The sequence below is a fragment of the Chinchilla lanigera genome, unplaced genomic scaffold (assembly GCF_000276665.1).
Source record: "Chinchilla lanigera isolate Chin_1 unplaced genomic scaffold, ChiLan1.0 scaffold00002, whole genome shotgun sequence".
In the NCBI taxonomy this organism is placed as follows: domain Eukaryota; kingdom Metazoa; phylum Chordata; class Mammalia; order Rodentia; family Chinchillidae; genus Chinchilla; species Chinchilla lanigera.
Window position 1 is genome coordinate 41488413 of NW_004955403.1, and position 22335 is coordinate 41510747.

Genomic DNA, 22335 nt, shown 5'->3' on the forward strand with positions numbered 1-22335 from the left:
CTCTGAGGAAGAGATGGCAAGGATTTTTGCCAGTCTGTGGGTTATCTCTTTATTCTGTTGATGATTTCTTTTGCTGTGCAAAAGCTTTTTAATAATACGAGATCTCAGTTGTTCATTATTTGTAGTATTTCCTGTGCAACTGGGGTTTTATTCATGAAGTCTTTGTCTAGCCTGTGTCTTTAAGCGTTCTACCTGCTGTCTTTCCAGCAGATTCAGTTTTTCTGTTTTAATATTTAGATCTTGATCCATTTTGTTAGGTTAGTGCCCGATGAGAGACAAGGGCCTAGTTTTAGTCTTCACCATGTGGAAAGCCAGTTTTCCCAGCGCCCTTTGTTAAAGAGGCTATCACTCTTCCAGTGAAGGTGCTTGCCCCCTTTGTCAAAGATAAGGTGGCTGAGAGTGTTTGAGACTGTCTCTGCATCTTCTAATCTGTTCCTTTGATTCTCTTACGGCAAACGTGCTGACTAGCAATGCAAATCGTGACAAAGAATAGGCAGATATAAACCAATGGAAATAAGGTACAGATTTTCAAAGGCTATTTTAAAAAGTTTATGTAAAATCACAATGTCATCTACAGGATTTTCCATGAATGTGAATTTAGAAAAAAGAATATAATAGAATTTTTCTAATTAAGAGATGAAAAAAATAATTTTTCTACTCAGAGATAACAAATGCATGGATCTGGGTAATTCTGTGGATGAAACATTAGAAGCTACTGCTCATGTAGGAAGTTTGGCAATGGCGGAGAAAACGTCCCTTCCCAAAGCTGCAGTTCTAGCCCTGAAATCAGGGCTAATAGGGTACCTGGCAACCTTTCTACCACTGCTCGTCGTAAGAGCTCACACCCCGGCCATCTGTACTCACAGCCTTCCCGCACCACCCCAAATCACAGCGTCACCCTCCTCACTAATCACTGTCACTGTGTTTTAAGGAGTGACCCGCAAGGGAGCCACACGGGGGGCGGGGTTGGGGGTGGTGGATGTTTCCCGGGAGAGCAAGGACAAGAGCACAGACGTTTCCAGCCTTGTCCGATCTGCGGCCTGCCTTTCTCCTTGCCGCTGCCCTGCGTTTGAGTGAAAAGGAATTGTCTTGGGTCACATATAAAACACATAGGTAACAAAATTTCTTTTATTCTTTATTCTAACATGTAAAAAGGGGGAAAAAATAAAAAGTGGGCCACAGGTTCGACATGGCTGTTGGGAGGCACCTTCAGGCTCAGACCTGAAAGACAGAAAACTGCCATTGTCAGCCATGCCAGGCACTCAGAATAGGAACTCAGGCGGAGGGAACAAGTAGCGCCGAAGTTTGGAGGAGGAAACGCTAAGCGAGCGAGGCTGACAGATTTGCGCAGTAAAGATAACGAGCCCTTACTCACAGTTTACTTAGACGGTGAAGCTGCACAAAGGCGCCCTCTTCCCGTGTCTTCCTCCGCAGGTAGTCACAACCAGAAAAGCAGCCGGATGACATGTCACGGGGAGGCACCCTGCTGCGGAGATGCCAATTCCAAGCAGTAAGTACTCTAACCTGCACTGTCCCCCAAAAGAACTGGAGAAGAGTCTCAGACTTGAACATTACTTGGAAGATCATGGCGAACTCCCCGTTTCAGAAAGACCACAGCACATTCTTCCAAGGCTGAGGTCAGCTATGACAGAAGTGTGCCTAAGTGGACTGGGTGTGCACAAAGTGTTAGCAGTGAAGGCAAGCAGAAATAAGAACAGTGGCAGGAAGACCAGACAGAAAGCGACTGCATTTAAAAAAAAAAAAAAACACAACGGTACCACATGTAGGAGAGGCAAGACAGCACGGCTCCTTCAGGTGAGAGTGAAAAGTAGAGACAGAACTTCCTGGACAGAAGTCCAACAGCACAAGAAATAACAGCCAACATCAATGGACTGTATTATCTTTTGCATTTGGTTATCTTTATTGAATGCACTCATTCACAGAAAACAGACACACAACCACAGCATGGAAAGACATAAAACGGAGCTCTGAAACGAAGACCCAGGCCAGCCTCCTGTCCCAGCCCAAGAGATATAAAAACATGTCAGGGAGAGAAAACCACTCCCGCGCCAAGGCAGAGACCCAACCTGATCTCCCCCATCCTTGGCATCTGGAAAGGAGCGGGTGGGGTGAAGGGAACCAAGGACCAGAGCAGCCGGAGGGCCCGGAGCTGGGCGTCAATAGGATTATATTAAATGCATCGACCTGACTTCCATGGTACCAGTAACACTCGCTTTTTAAATGACAGCAGTGGGCGGAGAAGAGAGAAAGGGCAGAAGCTGGGAAGATTTATAGACTTCTGGCTAGAGAAATTACGTGAAAAAACATAGGCAAAAAAATCAAGGCTTTGGGAGAAAACAATAGGGAGTGGGATCCAGGACACAAGTTGAAGTATTTGCCCTTGAAAGAAGCTACTATATTCATTGCCTTGAGAGGACAACAATTTTTATCAAAGATTTATAAAAAATCAAGAGTTGAATTTTGAGACTAGAATTTAAGTGCACCTAAAAAAATCCCCAAAAGTAGTAATTATCTCAGACTCGAGAAATTTAAAAGGAAACAGTAAGATCACGCAGCAGTACTGAGAATCCAAGGGAGATCGACGGACGCACGTGAAAGCAGCGTTCTGACCTTCAGCAACAACTTGCTCCCTGAGAACAGGTGTGAAAGAGACAGATAACTAAGTGTTACTTGCTTTAGTTTTTGAAAAACAAATACTGTTACTTGCTTTGTTGTAAGCAGAGACAAACATATGAGGACATATACAAGGAGGCCACTATGAACTCCGAAACTTCGTGGGACAAGCGATCATCTGAAGAGAGGGAATACATGGACACTGAGAACTTCAAAGAACTAAGGGAGACATGTTTTGAAGCTGGTACAGAGCAAACAGGATGCCTACCCGAGCTCTCTCGCTCCTGAACACCTAAGAACAGGAAGGAGGCCAGAGAAAAGACACCCTCTAACAAAGGATGCTGGGAAAACTGGTTACACACGCAGAAGGCAGAAACTAGATGCATCATCTCACCCGACACTAAAATCACAACGGATCTAAGACCCAGATAATAAAACAGAAACACTGAAATGTTGGAAGGTAAAGTAAGGGAAACACTTGAAAAGAACAGGCATAGGAAGGTCTTCCTGAACAGAGCTCCAGGAGCACAAGAAATAACAGCAAACATCAGAGGATTATATTAAATTAAAAAGCTTCTACAAAGAAAAGGAAACAATGCATTGCAGACATACTTACAGAATGGGAAAAAGATTTTGCCAGCAACTCTTCAGATAGATTAATATCTAAGATATACAAAGAACTCAAAGAAAAGAAGACAAGAAAAAACAAGAGACCCAATTAAAAAAAACACAGGCAAAGGAAATGAACACACTCTTCTCAAAAGGAGTACAAATGGCCAGTAAGTACATGAAAAAATGCTTGGCATCTGTGGCCATTAGGAAAGTGCAGATCAAAGCAACTCTGAAATTCCATCTTATTCCAGAAAGAATGACTATCAGGAACTCAAAAAACAGCAAATGCTGGCAAGGACGTGGAAGAGACTGTTCTATGCTACTGGTGGGAATGTAAACTAGTACAACTGCTATGGAAATCAGTGTAGAGTCCCTCCAAAAATAAAACTAGGCACTCCATTTGACCTAGACACACACTCCTTGGTACTTTTTCAAGAGTTAAAAGACATCTCACTACAGTGATATATAGACAGTCATGTTTATAACAATACAATTGATAATACCTAAACTATGGAAACAGTCTTGATACCCATCAACAGACAAATGGATAAAGCAAATGTGGCATACCTACACACAGTGGAGTATTATTTGGTCATAAAGAAGGCTGGATTTGAGCTGTGCGTAGGAAAATGGATCTTGACATCACAATGCTAAGAGAAACACATCAGTGTGAGAAACCTTAAATGTAAATAAATTGAAGAGTAAAATAAAGGACAGCTGATAGGAAACAGTGAGGAAGATTTCTTTTGCAGATGGGGAAGAGTGTCAAAGGAAGGGGGGACAGGAGACAGTAAGGCAGACGGGATCAAAAATGATCAAGATCGTATTTATATCTAATTCCCCCAAAAGAATGTAATTGTTGTGCTCCCTTTGGCAGCACATATACTAAAAAAAAACAAACCAATTACCATATGTCACAAACATGTACCAATAAAAAAAGTAAGAATAGAAGCAGCTCCTACTTGAGGTGAACATGATCCAGAAGGGAAACTTAAGTCAGTCAAGCAAGAAAGTAACTCAGATTTTAGAAGCAGAGAAGACAGCTGTCAGAATTAGCTGATCTGAATTTATTATTATTTAGTCTTTTTTGAGACATGGTTTTACTATGCGGTTCAGGCTGCCCTTGAACTCATTTTGTAGCCCAAGCTGGCCTTGAATTCACAGTGATCCTCCTGCCTCAGTCTCCCAAGTGCTGAGGTTGCAGGTGTGTACCACCACGCCCGCTTGTTGCTCTGAATTCAGAAATGTATTACTACCCCACATCTAAGCAGGTTGCTCACTGGTGTAAACAAGGGGTCACCAGCCCACTGCAACCGGCAAATCAATCCAGCCTGTGGCGTCCTGTGTACCTAAGATGGCCTTTTACGTTTTTAAAGGATGGTCTCACACACACAGCAAGTTACTTGGCCATGGTCTATAGAACAGATATGCTACTGACTTAAAAAGGGTCTGGAGGAAGAAAGTTAAGAGCCATACAGAAAAAACATATGCTACCGGCAAGGATTAAAAACATCATTCCAAAGACAAGTTGTCTCAGGCTTCTTTGCCCTTGCCAAGAGGGATATGCTTATTATGGTCCTACATACCTGGTAAATGAGTTCATTTAGCAAATATTTATCTGGTCTAATTTGCAGCAGTATAGCTTGGAAGTTACATTTCTTGCATTGGCAACTTTAGGGAAAACACAAACAAGTATCTGAGGGAGAGGGTAATCTACTTTGACAAGTTATTTCACTAACAACTTAGGATTTTAAATATCAGACCAGATAAAATCATTCTTACTGTATTTACTGTACTACTATATGACTAAATGTCCCCACGCATTTTGAGACTTTACATGAACACAGACACAGAGGAAATTTGTCAATAACTAAATATGCATCAAGTTAATTATAAAACAACATTTTACACATATTAGTATAATCAGCATCAGTTATTGAAAATTAAATAACGAACTGTAAGAAGTAAAGTTATAGAAATAAATTTTATTTTTAATTTTCAGGAATATAAAAGTTACAACACTCTGTATAAATTGTTAACAGTTTAGCTGATACCTAGTTAATCTCATACAGTGTATCTTTTCCTTTTCTTGAAAATAGTTACACATACTTACATCCTTTAAAAGACAGACTAACATATATTAGCATTTATTAAGTTCTTTGAAGAACAAAATTCTGGAACATTCATGTTTGTCAGGAAACTTGAAATACTGTGTTAATTCAGTAATTTAACGAATATATCTGTTAGAAGAAAAAGTAGCAATTATAATCACTGGATCTCTAACTTTTAGGTCTGAATAAAGCTTGTCACTTTTCACAATAAGAAAGCAGAAAACAACATAATAATCAACTGCAGCTAACCTGCAATCATTCAGTTCTCCTGGACCGGTAAGAGGCACGGCCTGGTGGGAGGTCATCACCGGCCTTTTCCGTTCTCTGGCTTCCAGTCTCTCCCTCCACGATGACACCAGGCACCCAGAGCACAGAAGCAAGAGGGGGCCCTGCCACAGCCAAAACCGTGCTGCATGGACTTTCAACCTCCACAACCATGAGCTCAATACACTTCTTTTCTCTCTAAGTTACAAGCCTCTGGTATTTTGTTAACAGTAACGAAGACATAATACATCTTTTTTAGCAACTTAATATAAATGAAAAGCAAGTTTCATATTTAAATAAAAATTACAATACCATTTTTGAAACTGCAAGTGTAATTCACATTATGAGAGAGAATAAGTTAAACAGCAAATACTAGGTGATTATTTTTCATGAGTAGTAAGTGTGACTTCAAGTTCTCATATTACTTATTTTCAAGTCAAGTAAGGACAATCAGGCCACGGGAGTCATTTCTTCATCCGAGTCACTCGATTCCCCTTTTAGTTCCAACTGCCCTAAATCTTTGTCTATAGTTAAAGTTTGAGTTTTCTTCTTATGCTTCTTAGCAACTGCATCATTAGCACAAAGTTTTCTCATCTTAATGTTCGGCAATTTCTTCAGGTCCAAATCCCAGTCCCTAGACAAAACAAAGACTGTGGTGTTGGCGGGAGTTGAAGTGAAAAAGCAGAAGGCAGTCAATCTGCAAAACTGGAAGGAGCAAAGAAACTTCACAAATTTACAACAGAGAGCAACTGTACTAGAAATAACTAGTACAGCTGAACCAGAAAAACCCACCACCCCAAGAAGTCTGGCTTTCTTTCTCTATGCCTGTTGCATTCCTCTTTAATCCGCACGGCACCAGCAATGCCTGCACAGGGAATCCCACGTACTCAAAACTTCAAAGCAAACAGGAGAATAGGGGCAGAAATGACAAGAAAGCGCTGTTCCTCTCCTGTGCTCTCCTTCACTTGAGTATCTCTACGGTGCTAGCCAGACTTAAGACTCTCAAAAGTAGAAACTGTCCCGTTCTCCCAAATCTGCAAAGAGCACAGTCAGGAAAGGTCTTTCTCTTCACACACAATGATACACTGCAGCTGAGCTTCTGTGATTAACTGTTATTTTTATAACAGAAAATGCCCGGTTTTTCAACTTCAGTATTTTCTGCTCAAGTACTTTAGGGACAACATGAAGACTTCTAAGAACCAAAGTAACCAGCAATACGAACAGACCATGCTCACCTCTTCTCTCACTTGACTTTATTTGGAAGAGGCAGAATGCTCCTTGTTTCACAAATAAGGAGTATATTTTATATTTGATTATGTTTGATTTAATTTCAATTAATAAAAAGTTTCAGATCCATTAACATTGTCTAGTTTAGGCCAAAATGATTAGGGAAAAACCCTCTCTAAAGACAGAGAATCAGTGTTCAAAAACTGCACAGGGAATCAGACAGAGAATCAGTGTTCGAAAACTAAAAAATTGAAACGCTAATTACAGTGGTCTCCTTGGTTACAGGGTACAACCAGAGACCACTGGACCAAGGGGCTCCTGCTGACTTAACCCTCCTCCTCACTTTCCATTACCCATCTCCTCCACAAGAGGGCGCTGCAGAACAATGGGGGGGGTGACGCTGAGCCATCAGTCTGCAGCTGTTATTTTATCTCTTAAAAAGAAGGAAAAGAACTGAGAAGGAACAGCAATACCTTTAAAATACTGAAGTATTTTAAACAATTTTGAAAAAAAAAAGGGTGCACTTGTGATGGAGACCACTATGAAGCAGACCTGAGCAGGACTTAAAATTAATCATGTTCATGTTCACTTGTGAATCTGTCCAAGGCCTAGGCTCCTTGTCTGGAAATGGCGGACTCACAGTAAGTGAACCTCTGTTGAGTCACTAATCCCTACTAAAACCTGTAGGGGTGATGAAGCCTGAAAGCCTCAAAGGATAAGACAAGATCACAGCCAAGGACACCTGGATCCAACTCAACTAGGCAAAGACTGGAGCCTCAGGCATCTCACGCCTGGGTGAATTAACTTTATACTTTACTTGGAGAAGTCCTTGAGTGATTCTGCCCTTCTTAAGTACCCCCCTCCCTTCTTATAACCAAATAAATACAAGCCACTCAGAGAAGGTCTTGGTCTTGTCCCGAGAGAATCTTGAATTCTGTGAGAGGGCTCTGATCCTCCTGGAGCCCTGAAATCATGCCATTTGCCTCGTTTTATTTAGCCTTTGCTGTACACTCATTCAGGGGATTGTGGACCCAATCAGCCCGCAATAACTAAGGGGTGTTATTAAACCAATACACCTTATCGTCATTATTTCAGTATATAGATGTTTCAAAGAAATGCAACTGTGGAAAATTCTTACATTGGCTAATAAGAGAAAAGACTAAAAGAAACCTCTGATTTTCTTTTGCCTCCAATGTCTACATAAAAAAGAAGCTTATGTCTCATGTATTTCATATACAACTTCTAGGGAACATTAAAGAGACACTTACCTGAAAGTTTTCAGACTACTTGCATGTAAAATGTCTGGAATCTCTGGGAAAGAAAATATTTTACAGTCATTGGCAACTTTTTCTACATTCCATCATTTTACAGTTTCATTTATTATCTCAGATACAACAAGTAACAACTGACACAAAGAATATCCAAAGGAAAAGAAAACTGCAAGCCCTGTTACACTTAGCATAAAAAGTTTGGCAAGTACAAAGAGTTTAAAGCTATTAAGAATTAATTCTAGTATAAAAATTGAGAAATAAAACAATACATGTGAGAGTGCTTTACATTTTCTCTTGGTAAAAGTATAGTATTTTCAAAGCAATACCTTACCTTGAAGTATCTAAAGAGTGCAAAAATTTAATATTTTAAAAAGTATATCATGCAAACTGTCAAAAAAATTTACATGGCCATTTCTTAGCATGACTGGAAACTCTGCAGAAGCTGATGTGCACGGCCACACTGCTGGGGCCCAGATCCAGCCAGTGCAACAGACACCCGGCACGTCTGCGTGCTGGCTCTTCCAGGAGTTTCAAAATGTAAGAGTACGAGGGACTACATACTTTAAATGGTGTATGTTAAGCACAAAAGAATTTTTAAAAAGGAAACCTGATAAAATGAGTCAGAAATAGTCATACCATAGGGAGAGGATGCTCACATTTACTCTTCTCAAAATCTTATCAAACAAAATTAGCGACATGTGTCTGCGTGTTTCTCTACCCTTGTGAATCAAGGCTCACAAATCTCTCACCAGACACTCCCTGGTTCTGGAAGAAACACTGTGGCAGTACTGGAAGAAGACTGGATGAGTGACAGTACCAGATCTGTCACGGTGAACAGTTTACTTGCGTATGCTCTGTTAACTGCTGCTAACATGCACCTGGCTGCTGCCTACTGAAAGACTTTAAGGGGAAAACCAGGAGCCGCTGTAACAGTGCGCTTGCGATGAAGGCAGTGTGCACTGGACAGATGGGAGTGGAAGTGGAGGCCACCAGATTCTATATGCATTTTGCTGGTGGGATGGATGTGGACCATGAAAGTGACTCTAAGCTTTCTGATCTGGGCAAAAGTACGAGTGCTGATACCACCAAATGAAATTATAGCCAGGCGTGGTGGCACACACAACTGTAATCCCAACACTCGGGAGGCTGAGGCAGGAGGATCATAGTTTGAGACCAACCTGGGCTACAAAGTAAGCTCAAGGCTGGACTGAACTGCATAGCGAGACCTAGTCTCAAAAAAAAAAAAAAAAAAAGAAATGACAGACTTGCAAGAGGAGCATATTTTAGGAGAAAAGCAGAGTGCTGCTTCCTGACAGAGGGTTTCAAAAATTTGATTTTGATAATCCAAGCCTGAAACTCCAGGGACAAGTTAAGATCGACAACCTCACTTTGGACACTGTCAGCCAGTTTCAAACCTATGGGACTGAGTAGGATTAACTTAAGGGTGGGTGTAAATAGAAAAAAATCTCAAGAAGAGGGATGCAGGCAAAGACTGAGTTTATCAAGAGGAAGAAGCTGTGGTTTAGACCTCAAATGGCCCGCAAAGCTCACGTATCGGGAAGGCGCCTGGACCATGGGGGCACTTTTAGAAGTCGCCGGATGTGCTGTTAGGGGGACGAGGAGTCGCCTGGAAGGGCACATCTCCCTCCCCGGCTCCTCCCATTGCTCTCCGCCTCCCAGCACCATGAAGGAAGCAGCTTTCCAAGTAAGCGGCGGCCCTTCCTGTCTTGGTGCCAGCACACTATGGACTGAACCCTCTAAACGCTGACAGCAAAACCAGCGCTGTCCTCCCAGCTGTGGGTGCTAGGTATCGTGACTCGGCAAAAAGGAAAGTGACTGAGGCAGGGAAGAGTCAGCTGACAAAACTGCAGTCCTTCATGGCCAGCGAACGGAAGAGGCCAGGTCCCCCCCAGCACATTAAACGGTACGGGGAAACTGAGCTGGTGCCTGCACCAAACCCTGTAAAGGGTGACTGAGAGTTAATGCCCAGGAGAGCAGCGACTTGTTTTAGCAACTTGGAGGTCATCAGGGACAAGTACTTCTGGTTGAGTGGTGGAGACAAAGTCTAATTAAATGGGTTCCAAATAAGTAAATACAAGGAAATGAAGACCACAGATCAAATTTATATTCTTAGACAGTAACGATGTGGGTGAAAAAGGACACAGAACTGGTTGGAGCTTTCTGCCTCACTCTTGTGTTACGCACCGTGTCAGGCACTTTCACAGGTTAACTATCACTTAACTTCGGAACAGCCTGCCAAGGGGGAACACTATATTTTATTCTTAAATTGAGGAAGCAGGCCTTAGATCTTCATGTATAACTTGCCCTCAGTTATACGGGAAGATCTCAGTTGCTTTTACAGTTAAGAAACTTACTCCTTAGGAAAAAAAAGCAACTGCCATGCATTCTGGAGTTTCTAGTACAACCACAGATTTTCACCAGGTCCTACACTGTTGCATCGCTTTTAATAAAACTTGAAAAACTTTAGTTTTCCTTGTAAGTATTTCCTTTAGTATGTTTTCCCCATGACACAAATGCCCACAGGGACCAGGCAAGGCACGTGAGTGAAGGAAGGAGCAGGGCCACGACAAACTCGAGGATACAGGAGATTATGCTGCACGGTCATCTTTCTTAAAGGATGCAAGAAATCTGTAGGTTTCAGTTGAAATCACTAGGCTGCTTTCTTCTGAATGACAATCAGTGAACTAACTGAATGCTATTTTCAGGCCATGTAGGTTGGCTTGCTACCAGTTTGTGGCTAACTCTCCGTGTCCTTTCCTGCTAAGTGATTTTCTTCAGGTGATATTGCCAAACCAATAATACACTTATTTTTAGGAATTAATTCAACACGCTTCAATGCCAAGAAAATAATTTTCATCTGTATAGTTTTTGAAGAATGACTATAAATGTAGTGAAGTCGAGCAAGAATTACAAAAATGACAAGGACATAGTACCTACTCTAAAGAAACAGAGATGTGGTTACAGATGAGTACGTAATGACCCCTGTAAGTAAGCAAGTCAGGTACACTGAAAAGTAAAACACTGCATCACACTGGAAAACTATGTCACTGCTTCAAAACAGTTTCATTGGGAACGTAGCAGGACAAATGAATCCAAGTTAGGAAAGGAAATCAAAGGAAGAGAATCAAGCTAAATCAATCGAAGAAAATTAGACCTTGATATGAATTACAAATCCGATACTACTGCGAATTTAAGATAGAAAAAAGCACATGGAGAACGCACCAAAGCCATAGCCTTCGTACTGCTGTCGCTCTCGCTCCATGGTCTGCTTGATGACCATCTCCCGGGAATGGTGCCGCCTTCCCTGCCTGTCCTTGATACTGTTATGTAACTCGATCTGTTCCAGCTCACTGCTGAATCGATTTAAATACCTGAAATGTATGAAAATGATTTGAGTTACGCATTATCAATTCATTTAGAACTTAACTCCCAGCCTTTGTCCTATAATTTTTATACTTCTAGAGCTCCTCATGTGCTCCGACCTCTTACCGCCTTCCCTGGATAACCTGTCACTTTACCCCAGGGGCCACCGTGCCTGCTGTCTGTTGACCGGAGGACTCTCACTTCCAGTCACCTAGCAGACTTCTCCGTTTAGATGTCCCCTAGTGGCTTCACCAACCTACTCCACCTTCTGGGCCACCTACCGCAGGAAACCAGTGACCCTTTATCTAGCTGACAAGTGAGGTACACAGGCATGCGCTCTGACGCCCCTCTCCCATTTACTCCACCTTTAAGTTTTCACTAAAGAAAGAGACTTTATTTTTCTTCACACTGCTCATCTCTTCTTGCCTGGACTGCTACAGGAGCCCCTCAACAGTCCCCTGGCCAGGGCCACAGCTCCTTCTTAGGGCATTTTCCTCATTCTCAAAACTGTGACCTTCATGAAGTGTAAATATGCTCATCTTAGGTGCCTGTTATTAAAGTCTCTCACAGCTCCTGAGGTCCCCAGGTAAGACGCAGTATCTTACACTGACGCCCAAGACTTTCCACACGCCCACTGTTACTTACTGTACGCGCCACACTTCCCTCCCCGAACTTGCTATTCAGACATGTAAACGTTTGCCGGTCACTACCTGTGTCATCTTTGCTCTCACCTCTCTGAGCCTTTTAGGCACTGTTTTCTCATGCCAGTGACTCTTCAAATGACCTTCCTAGATCCGCTAACCCCTACCTGTGAGTGCTAGTGTAAATGACACTTCTCCAGGAAGCCTTTCCAGATCCCAAAAGGCTGAGTTAACCACCACACTCATGCGCAGAAAGATTACAAACCCCCTACAGGGGCCAAGCCAGGATATGAACCCAAAGTCTTTCTGAAAAGAAAGCACATTTGCTCCTCTACAAATACAGATTAGAGCTTTCAACAGCTCCCAAGAACCAGGCTGAAAAATTCCCCTTTCTGGTCCTTTGCTCATAATATGCCTGCTGTTTACCTTTCAATTAATGCGCAAGCATCTTTCTTTGAATATCTCAGTTTTTGGGGATCCAGCTCATTTTGAAACCACTGCAGTTTTTCACCTATAAACAAGGACCAAATAGTTTAGCACCATAAGTCACCCTTTAACCCAAGAGATATTAGAATTCTCGACATCAGTGTGCTTAAAACACAATCAAAATTCACTTCCATGTTAATTATAAGCCTTTGTAAAGCTCAAAGTAACCTGGCCAGGGCCACAACATTAAATACATTAAGCATAACATTGCCGGTAGACACTATGCAAAGTACTGATAGCACAGACAACACACCCTATGAACAAGGTTGACAACTGAGGTAATTTTCAGCTAAACTTCTCAACATTACAGATCAAAAAGTGGCCCTACCCAGCACGAACATACCCTGCTTAGAATACTGTATTATTACCTAATGAAGGATCTGAGATGAAGCTTCAAATATCTTTAGTTTTAACAATCAGACCTAATAGTCACATTTTGAAATCTCAGCCTTAACACGAGGACTCCTAGTGTTAACACTGGGAATCCTTAACACTATTTAGTCTCAAATTTTAATAATTTGCTTCATTTTGCTGTCTTAATCAAGTCTGATAAAAAACTATTACTCTGACAAAAAGAATGTTGCATTAGGAGCCTTAAGAAAAAATTTGGTAGAAGGCAAAAATTTACTGTACTAGAATGTTAATTAAGTCAACCCACTTACCGATAAGGCTGAGACGCAAGGCCTTTTCATTCTTCAATCTTGGAAGAAAATTTGTATATGTTAGGAAATTTCCAAAGCAAGTTTTAGAAATCTGTCAAAAACAACAAAAGAAAAAACTGCCCAAAGAACTTAAATTCAAACATCATTCTTTTATACTTATAAAATTAATTCTAAAAGCACAAACACATGGAACACTATGCTTTTCTTTCAAATCACTGGAACAAAAAGTTATTAGAATACTTTTTCAGCTCTTCAATGATGCAGGAAGCTTACAGAACAAACCAGTTTTCAAAATTCACATTAAATCCTGATTCGATTATGAATGTACAGATAGGTTCTGTAATACGCAGAACGTTTATGCACAAAAGAGTAATAAACTCTTGAAAATACAGTGCTACCACCAAACCAAAATGCACTACTGTCCTCTTTTAAACTTCAAGATGCAAAGTATAATTACTTCTCATGAATTTGAAAAGAATTACAACCCAAGAACCTCAGTTATTCTCAAAAACAGTGTAGGTGACATGCTTCCTCCTGTTGATATTCTACATGCTTGTTAATTCAAGAGATCAATGGGTACCTAATCTTCACCAGACTTCAGGCTGGGCCCTGGGAACACAGCAGTGAACAAAACTCCACCCTCTCTGTTCCACCAAAGTCTAACATCCAGGCCTGAAGTCTGCCAACAGCCCAGCGAGAGCAAAGCCTATCTCTCTCTCTCTATGACGTTCGGCAGGGATGCAGTCCCAGACAGGACACAGAATGCAGCCTGGTGAGATCCTGAACCTGAAGCATCCAGGTACGTGCTCCTGGGATTTTCGGAGTTAGCAACTGTTTTTCTTCTAAGCTAACAAACTATAGTAAAATTTCTTACGAATCAACAATGCCTGTCAACTGCTATTTATGTCTAAAAAGCCACAGGTATTTGAATTCCAAATTAAGTCTTACTGGTACCTTTTGTATCATCTTTAGAATAGCTGTTCCAACTGTCTGGGAGTGCTGTCACCAAATATGTTTTGAAAATATGCAACTCAGCATTTCTGTCTTATTGGAAGTACTGGTCTACAGCAGGGAGTCAGTCAACGCATATTAAGATGCTATTTGTGACCATACTTCCATTTAAAGTGTAATTTATGATTGCAGATGCTGCTACTCAAAAAACTGCTAAGAAGGACTAAATCTATGGTTTCCCAGCAGTAAAATGTTAGACACAACTAAAACTATATTTGGTTCTAATACCATGACTTTTGGTACAAAGGTGGCTTCTTTAAAAATAGACGAGAAAAAAAGGGAAGCCCAGCTGGTTTAACATTGTCCAAGCAGAAAAACTACTATCAACTCCTTCCTATTAAAAGAGGAGCCTTGACCAACAGAACTTTTTTAGAGCAAGTTCTATGAGATTAGCATATTGCTCTGGATTCTTCCTTCCATAATTATTCTACATGGCTGATTCTATAAATTAGCATATAAAACTGAATACATCTGACAACATACAAACATTCTAGGCCCAACACCACAAATAAAAACCACGAACCAAAGCACTCTCACTTGTGGGATCCTCCTCCTCTCTAACCTCTGCCTGAGGGAGACTCTGGACTCCCCGGCTGCCTTCCCATTCCTGTGTTACTCATTAAGTGATCTCTGAAATCCCATACAGATGCTCACAGCTCCCTAATTTCTGACACCCTTAACTCACCTCTGGATGGGAGACCCACCATATCCTGCTGTTCATTATCCTCTACGGAAAACAGGCATTTTGTATGCCCAGTGTGTAATAGCACAGCTGCTTCCCGCACGTCTCAGCCCTCTGTAACTTCTTGGGAAGCCTCCCAAGACTATGCCATCAGAACCTCCCTCCCTGCCTCCACCCCATCATCCTTACTAACTTTTCTTCACTGTGCTCATCACAATGCTTTTCAACTTACTCATCTGAGTTAAGCTCTATGAAAGTGAAGTCCTTGTTCAGTTTTTCCTTATTACAGAGAACATACTTAACTAATATTTGCTAAAGGAAGGAGAGAAAATTACAGAAAAGTACATGTCTGAAGGATAAATGTACACAGGGCTTTTCGTCAGTGCATAATGCAAGTGGCAAAAAGATACTTACTTCTCCTTCTTTTCTTGTTTGTGGGCCTCTCTTGTAATTTGAGCAGCTTTTCTACTGTATGGATGGATGATTTTTTTTTCTCGTCCTGTGCTTTTTTCCTTTGGTGCTTTAGGCTAAAATATGACATATATAATCAGATATATTGAATGACGAGTCACAAAATTTTCCTCAGAAATAAAATTTAAGAGCAATAATATAATAGAAATACAGTGAGCCAGAAATACTAACAATAAAAACATGGAAAGAGTCAACAAATGCAACTCTTCAACTGTTTTACCTCCCAAGTAGGTACAGAACCCATCTCAAAGAAGCAGAAAAGAAACATGAGAAGGCAAATTCCTTCCCTTCAAAAAGAATATTATCTGGGAAGTTGTAAATTCTTTTGCTCACATCCCACTGAGCAAAACTTAGTCACAGTATTTATAAAAAAATGAATAAACACAGTAATACTTAATCTTGGAAAAAGAAAATCCATTACTATAGAAAAAGAAAAAAAATATATTAGGGGACAGCTGGCAGCCTCTACTATACCTAATTCTCAAAAAAGGCCAAGTGTCTACAGAATCTTCTCTTCAAAATTACTGTCATTTACCATTTGATCAACAGATCAAATCCTCATGATCAGAATGTCCACTGGGTTCTCCCTGCTGGTCCTTTTTCCAAAGAATCACAGAGCTTCTTTCTAACACTAATCCAGTAAAATCCCTCTTTCTGCTGAAAGAGCTCTGCTAGCTTTGAAATCTTTAGCATAGAGAATCAATATACCTCAAACTTCTTCTCCAGCGTTATTTCTCATATTCCACAAGAGTCTTCATCCATTCTTACTGGAATTTATAGTATACCATTCCTAACTTTTGTCTTCATTCTATCTTTTTTGAGGTGGAGTCTCGCTATGTAGTTCAGGCTCACCTCAAACTCACTATGTAGCTCAGGTTGGCCTCGATTTCACAGTGATTCTCCTGCCTCAGCCTCCTGAGTGCTGGGATTGCAAGTGTGGGTTACCATACCCTGCTCCTAACTTCTTCAGACTGCCATTTTGGGGTACTTTTGTCTGCAAAATCCTTTCCCTCTGCTATCCTTTGATGTGATGCAGCTCAAAATCACGTTCTTTTTAAAGCTCTATAGGCAGAATTAAAATGGCCATCAATTCCTCATTCATATATGCATTCCTTCAAAAATATTCCCTAAATTCTCTGCTCACTACTTGATAAATCTGACCAGAGAAGTGATGTCTAAGTCTGAAGTTCAAGGTGTAACTGGAAGTTAGCCGAAGACAAAGCGGATAAAGTAAAACTATCATAAGAATACAACAGATGTATTATTTGTGTCTCTGCACACAAGGCGTGGGAGTGCAGGGACAAATGGGAAGTGGGCTAAGAATTCTTTCAACATAGTCAACCCAGGAAAGAGTAATCAAGTAAAAACTTCTGCAAAGTGTGGCAGACTGCTGCTTAGATGGCACCCAAGGAAGCCCAACACCAGATATTCACTTCTGGTGTAAGCTCCTCCCCTTGAGTGTGAGCTAGAACTACTAACTCACTCTTAATGAACGACATTCAGTAATGGCAATTTTAAAACTAGGTTATGGAAACCGGACTTCCACCTCCCTCACTTTCTTGTTCTCTCACTTTGTTCCTCTGATGGAAACCAGGTGCAATGTAGTAAGCTGCCCTCTGGAGAAGCCCAGGTGACGAATATCTGAGAGATAGTTTCCAGCCAACACTCAACAAAGAACTAAGGCTCTCAGTCCAATAGTCCAGGAAGAGCTAATTCCGACCAAGACCAATATGAGTGCACTTGCAAATGGATCCTTCTCATGTGTACCTGGGAGCCACAGTGAGAGCTGGACTAAGAAACCTTGACATGGAGCACAGGTAAGCCATGCTTGGCTCCAACTCACAGAACTGAAATAACGAATGCTGTTGTTTTAAGGCACTCAATTTTAGGATAACTTGTTACACAGCAATGCATAGGTAACTAATGCAAGACGAAGAAAACAAAGCAAAAGTTCACTCTTTGAAAAGATGATCATGATCCTACACATCATAACAAGTAATGTGCTTCAAAAAAAAAAAAAGCAACAGAAAAGTTCACAAAATCCTAAGGGAAAAAGAAAAATTTAATAACTGAAGTTAAAATCATAATAATGTTTCAGCAATGTATCTAAGTCTATAAAAAAATCCTGTAAAGACTAAAAAACTTTCACTAGAAAAAAAAAATAGTTTGACATGCTTTGAGTATGAAAATGACCTCACAGCTTTAGAAGATTTCAGTTAAAGAACTTTCAAGACTTAGTACAAAGAAAGTACAAAGAAACTTATATTCTGACTCAGTCGGCGCTTAGAATTCCTTATAATTTATTTATGAAAAGGTTCCCCAAGGAAGGATATTAATATTTAATGAAACACAGAAATATGTACAGTAAGATTTATCATACATAAAAACATTTTCATATTTTTTCAGTATAACATATGAAAATTTTAAAAAGCACTTCAACAGGGAGAAATTGAAGTAAAACTCTCTCAACAAAATGTTCATGTATTAAAGTAAAACTCTAGCTGAAATCTGCTTGACAAGATGAGATTATTTCTATTTAAATTAACTGCTCTTACAGGAAACCAGTTTTCTGTTATGTTGGTCTGGCACTAAAAATAAGCAGGTAAACAGGCTACATAGCAAGAAAGAAGACAGTCCTGTTTAAATCAACTACCTGACAACTAAGACCACACCACCACACATACAGGTTAATACTGGATTTAAAAAAAAGTCTGAAATGTCTTAGATACTAGGATGTTACATTTGTAAGTCAGCTTGTACAACTGCAAAAGTACTTTATCTCAAAGAAGAATCACTACTTCACAAGCCGTCAGAGCAATGAACACACAGATGCTACTAATAAAATAAAACTTTAAAAATGTTTAGTAGGTAGCAAAATAAGCATTTGATAATAATTCACCTTTAGATCACGGAAGCTTAGTTATACTTTGCTCCTATGGGGTAGGAGCAAATCTTTGTTCAGAGTGTTGATTAGTATTAAATATCTCAATGACTCAAAAATGTAAATAAAATGAAAAGCATATGAATCTCTTAAATATTAGTGTATCACTGCATTTCAATTAGGTTCCTCACAATTCCATTTAAAGAAAAATGAAATAATTTGGATTGAAGGAACAAAAAGATTTGCTTAGTTTAAATCAATCTCAGAATAAAAAGATACATCTAAACAATAAATCTATAAAAATATAAAATTCTAGAGAGAACCTATTACAGACCAAGTCAGAAGTTAAATTAGAAGAACAAGTATTTGCAAAACAAACATTAATTCCCTTAACATAAAAATGTTTTTAGACAAGTAAGATCAGCAAACTAAAATAAAGCTAGAATACCAGCAAGTTACAGAAAGAGTAAAATATGTTTAATGGTTTGAAAAGGTGTATGCTTTAATTTAAAAGAAATGTAAATTAAAACATCAATAAAACAGATTAACATATAACTACCAAGATAAAATTAACATTTCATTAGTGAGGTTGTGGGTGTACAAAATGGCGGCCTTATAAAAAGCAACTTGATAGATCCAGTCAAGGTAAAATCGGCATGTCCTTCGACCAAGGAATCAGAAAAAAGAACAAAGAATGCAGCAGCAATACAGGGTTTGCAGTAGCCAATGAACAGAAACTTTAAATGTCCATCAGAGATCTGGCTAAATAATTTCAGGAAAAGCAAACAGAATAGTAACTATTTTTTTTTTTTAAAGTTAACTATTGCCAGGCATGGTGCCACCTGCCTAGGATCCCAGCACTCTGGGAGACTAAAACAAAAGGATCCAAATTCAAATCTTGCCCAGGAACTTGAGACTCTGTCCCAAAATTTTAAAAAGTTAAAAAGAGTTGAAAGAGCTAAGACCCAAGAATGGAGACGGCCTCTAGAAACTGAAAAACAAAACAAAACAAAACAAAACCATGGAAACAGACCCTTCACTACAGCCTACAGCCTCTTAAAGGACAGTAACTCTGGAAACACCTTGCTTTTATCTCAGTACGACTCTTTTTGGGGTCTTAGACCTCCAGAAATATAAAAAAAAGGAAAATGCAGTTTTAAACCACTAAATTTATACTAATATTTTACAGCACTATGACAAAACCAATACACTTTTCATAGATAATCATTTTTTGCTGTTATTTTTAATCACCTACATGTAGTACTGTTTCAAAAAGGGCATACAAAGTAGATTTGCAAGTTGTTTTTTTTTTAGTTTTACTTTTAGGAGCGAGTCTTCCTTAGTAGAAAATCCAACTGACACTGATTAAGTTTTTTAAATCTGCTGTTACAGTTCCTGTCAAGAAATTTGTACACAGTCATTAATGGTTAATCACAAGTAATGTGTATAAACTTGATAAATTAAGAGAATAATGGCACACTTCTAATGATTTATAATCTAGCTGGTGAGGGAGGAAAGAAACACATTTAGAACAGGCCAAGGTAGGAAGGAGTACATGTACATTCCAGAGCGCCTAGTAGCAGCATAGCACAAACCAAACTTAAAAGCGCTAAAAAACTTTAATGCAGAACAATAAAATGTTGAGTGGGATAAACTAATTTGAAAAGATTTTTTTTCATGTAGTTGAATTAAATACTGTGTTGAGTGGGATAAACTAATTTGAAAAGATTTTTTTTCATGTAGTTGAATTAAATACTGATATCAGAAAAAGTTTTGAACTTGATGACCTCCAGGAAGGATTCACCATGAGAACACAAATGAACGAGGTGACAAAAGAGAACAATTAGACGCTGTGCCCTGCTATTATTTACGTCAGTGGATACTGGCAGTAACCACAGTAACATTTACTAAGTGTGTGGACTGGGCTGAGTACTTTATATTTAACTTTCACAATTCTATATGTAGGTACTAAACAGACCAGAGAGTAAGTCATTTCACCAAGATCACAGGTACCAAACTGACTGAGGCCACACTGTGAAATGCTGTCAGAGAGTGCAGCAGAACTGCTGGCCGTTGTACCAAACACAAACAACAAATAACAAGCCAGGGCCGGAAGTGTCCTCCTATATGTCACTCATTTTTATATGTCACCATGCCAAGGCAACATATTTCTACTATAAAGCCAGGCAAAAGTGAAGCACTAGAAGTCAGTGACAACTACAGTCACATGCCAGTCAGTACCTCATGTACACTTTAGTAACCTCCCTCTGGTAAGGAAAAGAAAAACAAAGGGCTTGAAATCACAGAAGCACGCTGATAAACAAGACCGAATGTACACAAAAATGTACACAATCCAAATCAGGGCTGTGGGTAGACAAAAAAGACAAAAATGATGGGCATGCATACAACAAAAAGGGCAACAGCAAAAGAGAAAAACAGGACAAAAAATTTTGTGGCCAAAATACCATAACTTTTTACCAGACTATATATCTTTACTTATTTATTTATTTATTTTTCTTTTTTTCTTTTTTTGGAGACAGGGTCTCGCTGTGCAGTTCAGGCTGTCCTTGAGCTCACTTTGTAGCCCAGGCTGGTCTTGAACTCACAGCGATCTTCCTGCCTCAGCCTCCCGAGTGCTGGGATTACAGGCGTGCGCCACCACGCCCGGGATTATTTTAATGTTTTCATTATAAATATAGCTGGGTAGTGTACATTCATTATTCCTTCACGAACATACAACGTATTCCCATTCAGGAACGATTCTTAAGAACATAAGGGGAAAAAGCAAGAAGAAATAAGATACAGTAAAGAAAAAGGATAGCATAAATACGAAGTTTAGATCCTGCTTACCCTTGAAGGTGACAGGTTCAAGGCTTTCAAAGACTACCACGTTTTATTTTCTAAACTACGTAGTATTTCTTACACTACTAATGTCTATACTTAAATGTGTTTCAGGAACACTCTTTCCTATCGACTCCCCAGGGCCTGGGCGGGCACAGGGGTCTCGGGGCAGCAACCCGGGCGGGCCGGGTCCCCGAAGGGCGGGCGGAGGCGGAGGCACAGACCCGGGCAGACCCAGCCGGCCGTGGGAAAGGGGCGCGGGGCGCACCCCTGACCTTCTCCCAGGTCCGCACCGAGCCGTCCCGGGGAGCGCGGCGGGGCATCCCCGCGCGGGTCGGGCCGCTCGGTCCCCGAGCCCTGCCACCCTCCCGCCCCGGCGCAGCCCCGGGGACCAACCCAGGGCCCGGGAGGCGAGAAGGTGCCTACCATGGTGCCGTCCTAGAGGCCTCGGGGGACCTCCGCACTCCGCACCCCGCAAGCTCCCAGCGCGGAGCGGCGCCTCGCAAGCCCGCACTCCTGCCCAAACACACGTGGGGCCACAGACGCCGGGCGGCCCCGACCGGAAGGGGAGGAGCGAGTGCGCCGCAGAAAACGTCCCCGGAAACTGAGACGTGGTCTTTTTAGTCCGAGCCGAACTTTAGAGCCGATGGTGAGTGGTACCTGGTCCTCCTAGAGCACTGGGCGGGGCATCTTAACTCTGCTCCGGGACACGCTTTGCGCCCGACCCATCACGTCTGGGCCCCAAGCGTAGATCTCGAGCTTCTGCGCTCAGACACATCTTCAGCGGCGAGAAACCCCTTCAGACTATAGGTTCCTTCTCAGCGGGTCTAGCGTTGCAGGAGCTGGACCCAACCGGGAGCCTAGTCCTCAAGATGCTCCTGCAGTCTGCTTTCCCAGTCTGCTCCTGCAGGAAAAGGGCAAGGCTTTTCCTCAACTAACATAAGTTCCTTTATCCCAAAAAGGCCCCTTCCTTCCTCACAGTCTAGGCCCCTTCCAACCCAGTTTTTCTGTTTCTGCATAGCATGTTAAAATTCCAGAGACAGTAACTTCGTTCAGTAAATATTTACTGGATGTCTATTGCATGCCTGACATTGAGGGCACCCCGGAATATTCATCTTGTCACTCAGCTCATATTCCAGGGGAGCATGCAAAAATAA

At 40.8% G+C, this 22335-nt stretch overlaps 1 protein-coding gene across 1 annotated transcript; it reads right to left on the minus strand.

Moving 5' to 3' along the window:
• Positions 1-5211: 5211 nt before the first annotated feature.
• On the minus strand, positions 5212-21750 carry Tma16 (translation machinery associated 16 homolog (S. cerevisiae)). The gene is made up of 7 exons (XM_005373592.1): positions 21605-21750; positions 15400-15512; positions 13293-13330; positions 12571-12655; positions 11363-11511; positions 8117-8159; positions 5212-6255 (listed from the first exon to the last, which is right to left on the minus strand). The coding sequence occupies exons 1-7, from the start codon at positions 21605-21607 to the stop codon at positions 6072-6074; spliced, it is 615 nt and encodes a 204-aa protein (XP_005373649.1). The 5' UTR covers positions 21608-21750; the 3' UTR covers positions 5212-6071.
• Between the last annotated feature and the right edge of the window lie 585 nt (positions 21751-22335).

What these genes read in the sequence shown, in the direction of transcription:
- Tma16 (XM_005373592.1), bottom strand. An exon ending in GCTTGCGCATTAATTGAAAG is followed by an intron (nt 11,512 to 12,570) that starts GTAAACAGCAGG and finishes CATACATTTCAG; the next exon opens with GTATTTAAATCGATTCAGCA. An exon ending in GTACGAAGGCTATGGCTTTG is followed by an intron (nt 8,160 to 11,362) that starts GTGCGTTCTCCA and finishes TTTCTTTCCCAG; the next exon opens with AGATTCCAGACATTTTACAT.